Source organism: Oncorhynchus keta, chromosome 19 (genome assembly GCF_023373465.1).
Source record: "Oncorhynchus keta strain PuntledgeMale-10-30-2019 chromosome 19, Oket_V2, whole genome shotgun sequence".
In the NCBI taxonomy this organism is placed as follows: Eukaryota; Metazoa; Chordata; class Actinopteri; order Salmoniformes; family Salmonidae; genus Oncorhynchus; species Oncorhynchus keta.
This window is the reverse complement of record NC_068439.1, coordinates 81,235,710-81,250,132: the sequence shown is the minus strand read 5'-3', so window position 1 is coordinate 81,250,132 and position 14,423 is coordinate 81,235,710. Positions and strand designations below refer to the sequence as shown.

The following is a 14,423-nucleotide window of genomic DNA, read 5'->3' as shown; positions in this document are numbered from 1 at the left end:
GTATACTACTTTAGACCAGGGCCCATAGGGGTTGGTATATAGTATACTACTGTAGACCAGGGCCCATAGGGGTTGGTATATAGTATACTACTGTAGACCAGGGCTCATAGGGGTTGGTATATAGTATACTACATTAGACCAGGGCCCATAGGGGTTGGTATATAGTATACTACATTAGACCAGGGCCCATAGGGGTTGGTATATAGTATACTACTTTAGACCAGGGCCCATAGGGGTTGGTATATAGTATACTACATTAGACCAGGGCCCATAGGGGTTGGTATATAGTATACTACTGTAGACCAGGACCCATAGGGGTTGGTATATAGTATACTACATTAGACCAGGGCCCATAGGGGTTGGTATATAGTATACTACTTTAGACCAGGGCCCATAGGGGTTGGTATATAGTATACTACTGTAGACCAGGGCCCATAGGGGTTGGTATATAGTATACTACTGTAGACCAGGACCCATAGGGGTTGGTATATAGTATACTACTGTAGACCAGGGCCCATAGGGGTTGGTATATAGTATACTACTTTAGACCAGGGCCCATAGGGGTTGGTATATAGTATACTACTGTAGACCAGGACCCATAGGGGTTGGTATATAGTATACTACTTTAGACCAGGGCCCATAGGGGTTGGTATATAGTATACTACATTAGACCAGGGCCCATAGGGGTTGGTATATAGTATACTACTGTAGACCAGGACCCATAGGGGTTGGTATATAGTATACTACTTTAGACCAGGGCCCATAGGGGTTGGTATATAGTATACTACATTAGACCAGGGCCCATAGGGGTTGGTATATAGTATACTACTGTACCCCAGGGCCCATAGGGGTTGGTATATAGTATACTACTGTACCCCAGGGCCCATAGGGGTTGGTATATAGTATACTACATTAGACCAGGACTCATAGGGGTTGGTATATAGTATACTACATTAGACCAGGGCCCATAGGGGTTGGTATATAGTATACTACATTAGACCAGGACCCTTAGGGGTTGGTATATAGTATACTACTGTACCCCAGGACCCATAGGGGTTGGTATATAGTATACTACATTAGACCAGGGCTCATAGGGGTTGGTATATAGTATACTACTGTAGACCAGGACCCATAAGGGTTGGTATATAGTATACTACATTAGACCAGGGCCCATAGGGGTTGGTATATAGTATACTACTTTAGACCAGGGCCCATAGGGGTTGGTATATAGTATACTACTGTAGACCAGGACCCATAGGGGTTGGTATATAGTATACTACATTAGACCAGGGCCCATAGGGGTTGGTATATAGTATACTACTTTAGACCAGGGCCCATAGGGGTTGGTATATAGTATACTACATTAGACCAGGGCCCATAGGGGTTGGTATATAGTATACTACATTAGACCAGGGCTCATAGGGGTTGGTATATAGTATACTACTGTAGACCAGGGCCCATAGGGGTTGGTATATAGTATACTACTGTACCCCAGGGCCCATAGGGGTTGGTATATTGTATACTACTTTAGACCAGGGCCCATAGGGGTTGGTATATAGTATACTACTGTAGACCAGGGCCCATAGGGGTTGGTATATAGTATACTACATTAGACCAGGGCCCATAGGGGTTGGTATATAGTATACTACTGTAGACCAGGACCCATAGGGGTTGGTATATAGTATACTACATTAGACCAGGGCCCATAGGGGTTGGTATATAGTATACTACTTTAGACCAGGGCCCATAGGGGTTGGTATATAGTATACTACATTAGACCAGGGCCCATAGGGGTTGGTATATAGTATACTACTGTACCCCAGGGCCCATAGGGGTTGGTATATAGTATACTACATTAGACCAGGACTCATAGGGGTTGGTATATAGTATACTACATTAGACCAGGACTCATAGGGGTTGGTATATAGTATACTACTGTAGACCAGGACCCATAGGGGTTGGTATATAGTATACTACATTAGACCAGGGCCCATAGGGGTTGGTATATAGTATACTACTGTAGACCAGGGCCCATAGGGGTTGGTATATAGTATACTACATTAGACCAGGGCCCATAGGGGTTGGTATATAGTATACTACATTAGACCAGGGCTCATAGGGGTTGGTATATAGTATACTACTGTAGACCAGGGCCCATAGGGGTTGGTATATAGTATACTACATTAGACCAGGGCCCATAGGGGTTGGTATATAGTATACTACATTAGACCAGGACCCATAGGGGTTGGTATATAGTATACTACATTAGACCAGGGCCCATAGGGGTTGGTATATAGTATACTACATTAGACCAGGACCCATAGGGGTTGGTATATAGTATACTACATTAGACCAGGGCCCATAGGGGTTGGTATATAGTATACTACATTAGACCAGGACCCATAGGGGTTGGTATATAGTATACTACTGTACCCCAGGGCCCATAGGGCTTGGTATATAGTATACTACTGTACCCCAGGGCCCATAGGGGTTGGTATATAGTATACTACTGTACCCCAGGGCCCATAGGGCTTGGTATATAGTATACTACTGTACCCCAGGGCCCATAGGGGTTGGTATATAGTATACTACTGTACCCCAGGGCCCATAGGGGTTGGTATATAGTATACTACTGTACCCCAGGGCCCATAGGGCTTGGTATATAGTATACTACTAATGTCATTGTAATGTAGTACTTTGTTTATTAGCTATACATATACAGGAACTACTTATGACCCCAAATCATGGCGCACGATAGACAATTTAATGGTTTGTGGACCTTTGGAGGGGAGAAAAGGTTAGTCACTGGACTTCTCTGAATTCTAACTGTGCACCCCTGCCCTAGACTCACTCCAGTTTGCATACGTCCCCAACAGGTCCACAGACGATGCAGTCGACATCACACTGCACACTGCCCTTTCCCATCTGGACAAGAGGAATACCTATGTAAGCATGCTGTTCATTAACAACAGCTTAACATTCAACACTGTAGTACCCTCCAAACTCATCATTAAGCTTGAGACCCTGGGTCTTGACCCCGCCCTGTGCAACTGGGTCCTGTACTTTCTGACGGGCCGCCCCCAGGTGGTGAGGGTAGGAAACAACATCTCAAGCCCGCTGATCCTCAACACGGGCCCCACAAGGGTGCGTTCTCAGCCCTCTCCTTTACTCCCTGTTCACCCACGACTGCGTGGCCATGCACGCCTCCAACTCATTCATCAAGTTTGCGGACGACACTAGTGTTAGGCTTGATTACCAACAACGATGAGACCACAGGGAGGAGGTGAGGGCCCTCGGAATGTGGTGTCAAGAAAATAACCTCTCACTCAATGTCAACAAAACAAAGGAGATGATCATGGACTTCAGGAAACAGCAGAGGGAGCAGCCCCCTATCCACATCAATGGGACAGTAGTGGAGAAGGTGGAAAGTTTTTAGTTCCTCAGCGTACACATCACAGACATACTGAAATGGTCCACCCACACAGACAGCGTTGTGAAGAAGGCGCAAACCTCAGGAAATGTGGCTTGTCACCTAAAACCCTCACAAACTTTTACAGATGCACAATCGAGAACATCCTGTCGGGTTGTATCACCGCCTGGTACGGCAACTGCTCCGCCCACAAACGTAAGGCTCTCCAGAGGGTAGTGAGGTCTGCACAATGCATCACCGGGGGCAAACTACCTTCCCTCAAGGACAACAACCACCCGAGCCACTGCCTGTTCACCCCGCTATCATCCAGAAGGCGAGGTCAGTACAGGTGCATCAAAGCTGGGACCGAGAGACTGAAAAACAGCTTCTATCTCAAGGCCCTCAGACTGTTAAACAGCCATCACTAACATTGAGTGGCTGCTGCCAACATACAGACTCAAATCATTGGCCACTTTAATAAATGGACTTAATAAAGGTTCACTAGTCACTTTAAATAACGCCACTTTAATAATGTTTACATATCCTACATTACTCATCTCAAATGTATATACTGTATTTTATACCATATACTGCATCTTGCCTATGACGCACAGCCATATATTTATATGTACATATTCTTATTCCATCCCCTTACATTGTGTATAAGGTAGCCTCTGTGGATTTGTTAAATTACTTGTTATATATTACTGCACTGTCGGAACTAGAAGCACAAGCATTTTGCTACACTCGCATTATCTGCTAACCAATAAAATTTGATTTGATGTGCACACACACACACACGATAACATACGCACCATACACAGACGTACACATGGGTTTTAGTATTGTAGATATGAGGTAGTGGTGGGTGTAGGGGTCTGAGGGCACACATTGTGTTGTGAAATCTGTGAATGTATTGTAATGTTTTTAAAATGCTGGACCCCATTTAAGAGTAGCTGGATCTATAATAAATACAAATACAAATGAGTTTTTGCAGAAGCATCTTCCTGGGGTCCATAAAAAGCACATAACATGACATGTAACCAAACACTGATAGACAAGGACTCGATGAACAAACATATAAAAGAAACATAAAACAAGTTCTAAGATTTTACTGAGTTACAGTTCATATAAGGAATTCAGTCAATTTAAATGAATTTAATAAAGCCCTAATCTATTGATTTCACATGAGTAGGAATACAGATATGCATCTGTTGGTCACAGATACCTTAAAGAAAAGGTAGCGGTGTGGATCAGAAGACCAGTCAGTATTTGGTCTGACCACCATTTTGCCTCATGCAGAGCGACACATCTCCTTCGCATAGAGTTGATCAGGCTGTTGATTGTGGCCTGTGGAATGTCGTCACGCTCCTCGTCAACGGCTGTGAGAAGTTGTGGGTTATTGGCGTGAATTGGAACACGCTGTCGTACACGTCGATCCAGAGCATCCCAAACATGCTCAATGGCAGCTTACAGGAATAGTGTACATGTATATGTTTGTTCACTATACACATTTGAAATATAATGATATACAAACAATACAACTAAAAAACGAATACAAAACAATTAAACTAAAAAAAATAATGTTTGTGAGTGTGTCTGTGTGTGTCCTCTCATATGAGTAATTTTTTTAATCAGTTTTTCAAAGTAAATTTGACTATTTGCTTGAGTAGTTGTAGATGGGGGAGTTTCATGCGATCATGGTTCTGTGTAGAACTGAGCGTTGCTGTGAATTCGTTTTAGACTTGGGGCCTGTGAAGAGACCCCTGGTGGCATATCTTGTAGGGTATTGGTGTCTGAGCTGAATGTTTATTTGATTATGCTGAAAATCTGGAATTTTTTTCGTCATCAGTAATATTTCTCATAAAAACTCTTGAGCAGTTCGTCTCTCATCAACCCTCAACCAGGATTTTTTTTTTTTTTAAATGTTAAAGGGTTGGATCAGCTTAATATTGTGGAAAGAATATTGGTTTCATCAATGTAATTGTCTGCATCATTTCAACCGTATAGTTTTGGTAAATATATATATCCATGCATACATATACACATATATACATACACATACCTATATAGACAGACATAGACAGACATATACACATATATACATACACATACCTATATAGACATACATAGACAGACATATACACATATATACATACACATACCTATATAGACATACATATACACATATATACATACACATACCTATATAGACATACACATACCTATATAGACATACATATACACATATATACATACACATACCTATATAGACATACATAGACAGACATATACACATATATACATACACATACCTATATAGATATATACATACACATACCTATATAGACATACATATACACATATATACATACACATACCTATATAGACAGACAGATACACATATATACATACACATACCTATATAGACACACATACTTTTTTAAAGAATATACCTTTATTATTATTCCCCGTAAACCCTACCGCCGATCCCCCAATTGGAGTAAACTAATAAACACTTCTGCTTCTACCTTCAATTTATACATCTTATACACATTTTACAGACACAGTTTATTTTACAATAGTTATTTTGTGTTTGTTTTCAGTCCTTCCTCTATTTCTGACTGATCATGACTGACCTACTAAAGAGTTACTGTATATATCAGCAGAGCAAATCACTCGTTGAAAACTCCCTGTTCACACCCTTCTAAACCCCGGGGACATAGACATGTGTCTGTTCAGTATGTATGTCACCTCGGTCATCAGTTTCAGAGCTTTGATACGTGCGTTTCAGTTCGCTAACAAGGGTTAGGGTTTCATAACAACTGGAGAACGAATGGGGTCTCGCCACTCATTGGGGTTTTTCTTTCTTCTTCTTCTTCTTCTAACGTTGAGATTACAGTAAGTCAAAATAAGGTCAAGTAAAATGGAACCGCTTTAGGAAATGGAAAGAAAAAAAGAGAGAGAGAGAGAGAGAAAAAAGAGGTAAGGCCAACGAGAGGATGTAGAGAAGGAGCTGTAGTAGGCACAACGGGTGTCACTGTCAGATTGTTCTGGTGATAAATGGAAAAAAGGATGGGATTCTGTAGCACACTATCATTAAACAGAGTTATATGGGATTCTGTAGCACACTACCATTATAGAGTTAAATGGGATTCTGTAGCACACTATCATTAAACAGAGTTATATGGGATTCTGTAGCACACTACCATTATAGAGAGTTATATGGGATTCTGTAGCACACTACCATTATAGAGAGTTATATGGGATTATGTAGCACACTACCATTATAGAGAGTTATATGGGATTCTGTAGCACACTACCATTATAGAGTTATATGGGATTCTGTAGCACACTATCATTAAACAGAGTTATATGGGATTATGTAGCACACTACCATTATAGAGAGTTATATGGGATTCTGTAGCACACTACCATTATAGAGAGTTATATGGGATTCTGTAGCACACTACCATTATAGAGTTATATGGGATTCTGTAGCACACTACCATTATAGAGTTATATGGGATTCTGTAGCACACTACCATTAAACAGTTATATGGGATTCTGTAGCACACTACCATTATAGAGAGTTATATGGGATTCTGTAGCACACTACCATTAAACAGAGTTATATGGGATTATGTAGCACACTACCATTATAGAGAGTTATATGGGATTATGTAGCACACTATCATTATAGAGTTAAATGGGATTCTGTAGCACACTACCATTAAACAGAGTTATATGGGATTATGTAGCACACTACCATTATAGAGTTAAATGGGATTCTGTAGCACACTATCATTAAACAGAGTTATATGGGATTATGTAGCACACTACCATTATAGAGAGTTATATGGGATTCTGTAGCACACTATCATTATAGAGTTATATGGGATTCTGTAGCACACTACCATTATAGAGTTATATGGGATTCTGTAGCACACTACCATTATAGAGAGTTATATGGGATTCTGTAGCACACTACCATTATAGAGAGTTATATGGGATTCTGTAGCACACTACCATTAAACAGAGTTATATGGGATTCTGTAGCACACTACCATTATAGAGAGTTATATGGGATTCTGTAGCACACTACCATTATAGAGAGTTATATGGGATTCTGTAGCACACTACCATTATAGAGTTATATGGGATTCTGTAGCACACTACCATTATAGAGTTAAATGGGATTCTGTAGCACACTACCATTATAGAGTTATATGGGATTCTGTAGCACACTATCATTATAGAGTTAAATGGGATTCTGTAGCACACTACCATTATAGAGTTATATGGGATTCTGTAGCACACTATCATTATAGAGTTAAATGGGATTCTGTAGCACACTACCATTAAATAGAGTTATATGGGATTCTGTAGCACACTATCATTATAGAGTTAAATGGGATTCTGTAGCACACTACCATTATAGAGTTATATGGGATTCTGTAGCACACTATCATTATAGAGAGTTAAATGGGATTCTGTAGCACACTACCATTAAACAGAGTTATATGGGATTCTGTAGCACACTACCATTATAGAGTTAAATGGGATTCTGTAGCACACTACCATTATACAGAGTTATATGGGATTCTGTAGCACACTATCATTATACAGAGTTATATGGGATTCTGTAGCACACTACCATTATACAGAGTTATATGGGATTCTGTAGCACACTACCATTATACAGAGTTAAATGGGATTCTGTAGCACACTACCATTATAGAGAGTTAAATGGGATTCTGTAGCACACTACCATTATACAGAGTTATATGGGATTCTGTAGCACACTACCATTATAGAGTTATATGGGATTCTGTAGCACACTATCATTATAGAGTTAAATGGGATTCTGTAGCACACTACCATTATAGAGTTATATGGGATTCTGTAGCACACTACCATTAAACAGAGTTATATGGGATTCTGTAGCACACTACCATTATAGAGTTAAATGGGATTCTGTAGCACACTACCATTATAGAGTTATATGGGATTCTGTAGCACACTACCATTAAACAGAGTTATATGGGATTCTGTAGCACACTACCATTATAGAGAGTTAAATGGGATTCTGTAGCACACTACCATTATAGAGTTAAATGGGATTCTGTAGCACACTACCATTAAACAGAGTTATATGGGATTCTGTAGCACACTATCATTATAGAGAGTTAAATGGGATTCTGTAGCACACTATCATTATAGAGAGTTATATGGGATTCTGTAGCACACTACCATTATAGAGTTAAATGGGATTCTGTAGCACACTACCATTATAGAGAGTTATATGGGATTCTGTAGCACACTACCATTATAGAGTTAAATGGGATTCTGTAGCACACTATCATTATAGAGAGTTATATGGGATTCTGTAGCACACTACCATTATAGAGAGTTAAATGGGATTCTGTAGCACACTACCATTATAGAGTTAAATGGGATTCTCTAGCACACTACCATTATACAGAGTTATATGGGATTCTGTAGCACACTACCATTATAGAGTCACCTTCTGTGGCTCAGTTGGTAGAGCATGGCGCTTTAACGCCAGGGTAGTGGGTTCGATTCCGGGACCACACGTAGAATGTATACATGACAGTCGCTTTGGATAAAAGCGTCAGCTAAATGGCATATATTATTATTATTATATTATTATTATAGAGTTATATGGGATTCTGTAGCACACTACCATTATAGAGAGTTATATGGGATTCTCTAGCACACTACCATTATAGAGAGTTATATGGGATTCTGTAGCACACTACCATTATAGAGAGTTAAATGGGATTCTCTAGCACACTACCATTATAGAGAGTTAAATGGGATTATGTAGCACACTACCATTATAGAGAGTTAAATGGGATTCTGTAGCACACTACCATTAAACAGAGTTATATGGGATTATGTAGCACACTATCATTATAGAGTTTAAATGTAGTACACTACCATTAAACAGAGTTATATGGGATTCTGTAGCACACTAACATTAAACAGAGTTAAATGGGATTCTGTAGCACACTACTATTATAGAGAGTTAAATGGGATTCTGTAGCACACTACCATTATACAGAGTTATATGGGATTCTGTAGCACACTAACATTAATTTAAATGAAATTTAGAATTTCAGTGTAGCTCCTGATTTGACTGGAATTAAAAATGGAATTGACCCCAACCTTGGTTGTTAATTAATACTTAATAGATATTCTATGGTTTTTGCATTTCATTACATATGCTCTGAAACATCTTGATACTATCTCTGGGATAATTTTTTTTTTTGAAATCGAACTACATCATCAATATTTTTGATCTAAGTGTGTTATCTGTTGATCGACGACAGTCACCGGAAACAATACGTACAGCGTTGGAACCCTCCCTGCTTCTAGAACAAAGGCAACTTGAAACATTCTGTCACAGCAACGTTTCCCTCTGAAGAGACAGACAGACAGCAGAGAGAGCGAGAGAGAGAGAGAGAGAGACAGACAGAGAGAGAGAGAGATATGCTTCTGGTCATGGTGAGTCTCAACTGTTGTTTAACTCCTTGCTACGAATAGGACAATTTCACTATGTACAGTTTTGCCTGTTGGGATATCAGGTAGGGGTGGGGATAGGTGACATTTTTCTGCCAATTCATTTTTGATTTTGACATTTAATTTAGACTTTGTTTGTCTGCATTTACACAGACAGCCCAATTCTGATATTTTTCCTCTAATTGGTCTTTCCAATAATTGTCTGTGTAAACCAGCCTTTGTATCACGATAACTCTATGTGCTGTTCGTTACTAAATGACCACCATTTTACAAGTGTTATTATAGATATAGGTGAACGGGTATTGAAGCTCTGTCGCGTTGGTCAGGTCTTCAGAGGTTTACTGGTGCTGGGTCTGATCATGTCACTGGATGGACGTAAGAAATGCCAGGAGACCAAACGGAAGGCAGCCAATGGCTCCGGACCAGTCGAGGTCTTTGGAGTAATGACTGTAGGTTTAGTTCTGGATCCTAACCTGAAGACCGCTGTCTTCCCTGTCCTTCATAAAGCCACCAGGTCTCTCTCTCCGTGGACATACAGGTGCCTTTGTTAAAGTACAGCTACTGTTGGACATGGATGTGATGTGCTCACAACTAAAACAATTTACATAAATGACAAGTTTAACGGAAATAGAATGGTTTTCCATATATATATATTATTAAATGTGTTTTGTAGCATTTTGTGTCTCGATGATATACACTTTACGAGTTCTTTCTTTAGGCGACGAATAACAGGTCTCTCTCTCTCTCTCTCTCTCTCTCTCTCTCTCTCTCTCTCTCTCTCTCTCTCTATTCCTCCCTCCCCCCTATTCCGCCCGCTCTCCCTAACCAGCGACACATACGATGAGACCCGGGTCCCTCAACATATCTCCCAGGCTCAGTGCCAGAGGTCTGGCTGTCTAACCCCAGACGGAGAAGAGGACATGGGGTTGGAGTCCAAACCCATACTCCATCAGACCTTGGTGCTCCGCAGGTAATCTTTGGACATATTATGATATTATTACGATTACTGACTTACCTTATCTTAAATCGCTCCTCAGAGGATACATTTCATGTATTGAATTGAATTACGTTCACTTTTGCTTGAGAAATAAAAGGGTGATAAATGTACTTTTTAATAAAAAAAATTTTTAATGTTATAATTAATATATCTGAATCAGTTGTCTGACCTTTGGGGACTTTTTTTGCAGGGTTCAGGGAGAGAAGGGCTGCAGCGGAGGGAAGGGGAGGAAGAAGGGGAGGAAGAAGGGTTATTTCTACAAACTGGACAGTGAGAGTGTAAATGTGGGCTGTACCTGTGTGAGACCCAGCGTTTTCCATCAGAAGTAGTGATAATAAGAGAACCCCTAATTCAAGGAAAATCATTTCAAAATTCTTTCAATATAAAAAGTTTCCATGGAAAATGGATATCTGATTATCTTGTACATTTCCTGATTGAAATGGACCCTAAACTCTGTAGAGTAGCATGGCTGTAACGTAGATGTCTTAGAAGGTAATAATGAACGTTGATGTGTTTTGTCTTTGGCTTTGATGTTGACCCGTGGAAATGGACAAAGTGATGTATCTGACATATAGTCTACCTGGAAAACGTCTGAGGTCAGGGTTCACATTCTCTGTTCATACTTTCCCACCGTGTTTTAGTTAATTTAAATTACTTGTTTAAATGACTTGTTTATTTAAAGGGATACTTCGGGATTTTTGGCAATGATGCCCTTTGTCTACTTCCCCAGAGTCAGACGAAGTCGTGGATACCATTTTTATGTCTCTGTGTTTAGTATGAAGGAAGTTAGAGGTAGTTTTGTGAGCCAATGCTAACTAGCGTTAGCACAATGGCGAAGTCTAGGAGTATCTGCTATCATTGCCAAAATGCCGAAGTATTCCTTTAAAAGACTTGTTAATTAAATTATACCTGTTTATATAAATGACAGTGACATCATTAACGTTAAGTTGCACAAGACTAAAATGTCAATGTAAACATTCATTTTTTTTCATTCAAATATTCTTATTGTATAGGAATGTCCATATGATATTTAGCCTGTGACTAAATATTGACCCTAGTTTGTAGTAGAATGAACACTTACCACTTAATGTGTTTCTGAATAAATTATATTATTTTGTTCTAAATGTGTTGTTAGTATTTATTATGCAAGTCACTCTGGATAAGAGTGAATGACGGACATGTAAACAACAGAGGACAGAGAAGAGAGATCACCTGGAGCTGTGAGTTCAGTCAACAACACAACACACATAAAGACATAGCAAGTCAAATGTTCACATTCCCAGCAATACAGGGCACACATTTCCCACAATGCCACAATGAAGTCTGAGCACCCTATTCCCTATGTATTGCATTCCTTTTTACCCAGACCCCATAGGTCCAGACCCCCATTGACCCAGACCCCATAGGTCCAGACCCCATTGACCCAGACCCCCATTGACCCAGACCCCCTTTGACCCAGACCCCATAGGTCCAGACCCCCATTGACCCAGACCCCCATTGACCCAGACCCCATAGGTCCAGACCCCCATTAACCCAGACCCCATAGGTCCAGACCCCCATTGACCCAGACCCCCATTGAACCAGACCCCCTTTAACCCAGACCCCATAGTTCCAGACCCCCATTGACCCAGACCCCCATTGACCCAGACCCCCATTGACCCAGACCCCCTTTGACCCAGACCCCATAGGTCCAGACTCCCATTGACCCAGACCCCCATTGACCCAGACCCCATAGGTCCAGACCTCCATTGCCCCTGACCCCCATAGGGCTCTGGTAAAAAGTAGGACATTATGTACAATCGTGGCCAAACGTTTTGAGAATGACACAAATATTACATTTCACAAAGTCTGCTGCCTCAGTTTGTATGATGGCAATTTGCATATACTCCAGAATGTTATGAAGAGTGATCAGATGCATTGCAATTCATTAATTTTGCCATGCAAATGAACTGAATCCCTCCCAAAACAAAAAGCGATTGAATTGAGATTTTGTGTCACTGTCCTAAACACAATAGCCCATAATGTCAAAGTGGAATTATGTTTTTAGAAATTGTACAAATTAATTCAAAATGAAAAGTTGAAATGTCTCATGTCAAGTATTCAACCCCTCAAGTATTCAACCCCTCAAGTATTCAACTCCTCAAGTATTCAACCCCTCAAGTATTCAACCCCTCAAGTATTCAACCCCTCAAGTATTCAACCCCTTAGTTACTTAATTATTAGTATTATTTTTTAAATAATTTGTTTACGTCCCCTGCGGGTCTTTTGGGGTGTTACATGCTATCAGATAATAGCTTCTCATGCTTTCGCCGAAAAGCATTTTAAAAATCTGACTCGTTGGCTGGATTCACAACGAGTGTAGCTTTAATTCAGTACCCTACATGTGTGTTTTAATGAACGTTTGAGTTTTAACGAGTGCTATTAGCATTTAGCGTAGCGCATTTTGCATTTCCAGATGTCTAGATGGGACGCCTGCGTGTCGGGTGGACGCAAGAGGTTAAGAACAAATTCTTATTTACAAAGACAGCCTACTGGGGAGCAGTGGATTAATTGTTCAGGGGGCAGAACAACAGATTTGTACCTTGTCAGCTCAGGGATTCGATCCAGCAACCTTTCAGTTACTGGCCCAACGCTCTAACCACTTGGCTACCTGCCGCACCAAGTTATGGCAAACCTAAATACGTTCTGGAGTAAAAAGAATATGCTTAAGTCACATAATAAGTTGCATGGACTCACTCTGTGTTCAATAATAGTGTTTAACATGATTTTTGTAATGACTATCTCATCTCTGTACCCCACAAGGTCCGGCAGTCAAGCAGTGCATTTCAAACACAGGTTCAACCACAAAGACCAGGGAGGTTTTCCAATGCCTCGCAGAGAAGGGCTCCTATTGGTAGATGGATAAAAAACAACAACACTTTGGATGGTGTATCAATACACCCAGTCACTACAAAGATACAGGCATCCTTCCCAACTCAGTTGCCAGAGAGGAAGGAAACTGCTCAGGGATTTCACCATGAAGCCAATGGGGACTTCAAAACAGTTACATAGTTTAATGGCTGTTATAGGAGAAAACTGAGGATGAATAAACAGCATTGTAGTTACTCTCCAATACTAACCTAATTGACAGAGTGGCAAGGGAGACTGTACAGAATTTAAATATTCCAAAACATACATCCTGTTTGCAACAAGGCACTAAAGTAATACTGCAAAATAATGTGGCAAAGCAATTCACTTTTTGTCTTGAATACAAAGTGTTCTGTTTTGGGTCAAATCCAATACAACACATCCCTGAGGACCACTCTCCATATTTCCAAGTATAGTGGTGGCTACATCATGTTATGGGTATGCTTGTAATCGTTAAGGACTGAGGAGTTTTTCAGGATCAAAAATAAAAGTAATGGCACAGGCAAAATCCTAGACGAAAACCTGCTTCAGTCTGCTTTACACCAGTCACTGGGAGACTAATTC

General features: G+C 40.3%; 1 protein-coding gene across 1 annotated transcript; it reads left to right on the top strand.

Annotated features, from left to right (window-relative positions):
* Positions 1-6,228: 6,228 nt before the first annotated feature.
* Positions 6,229-12,061, top strand: il17a/f3 (interleukin 17a/f3). The gene is made up of 5 exons (XM_035763780.2): positions 6,229-6,394; positions 9,766-9,940; positions 10,282-10,493; positions 10,785-10,925; positions 11,143-12,061. The coding sequence occupies exons 2-5, from the start codon at positions 9,926-9,928 to the stop codon at positions 11,279-11,281; spliced, it is 507 nt and encodes a 168-aa protein (XP_035619673.1). The 5' UTR covers positions 6,229-6,394; positions 9,766-9,925; the 3' UTR covers positions 11,282-12,061.
* The last annotated feature ends 2,362 nt before the right edge of the window (positions 12,062-14,423 follow it).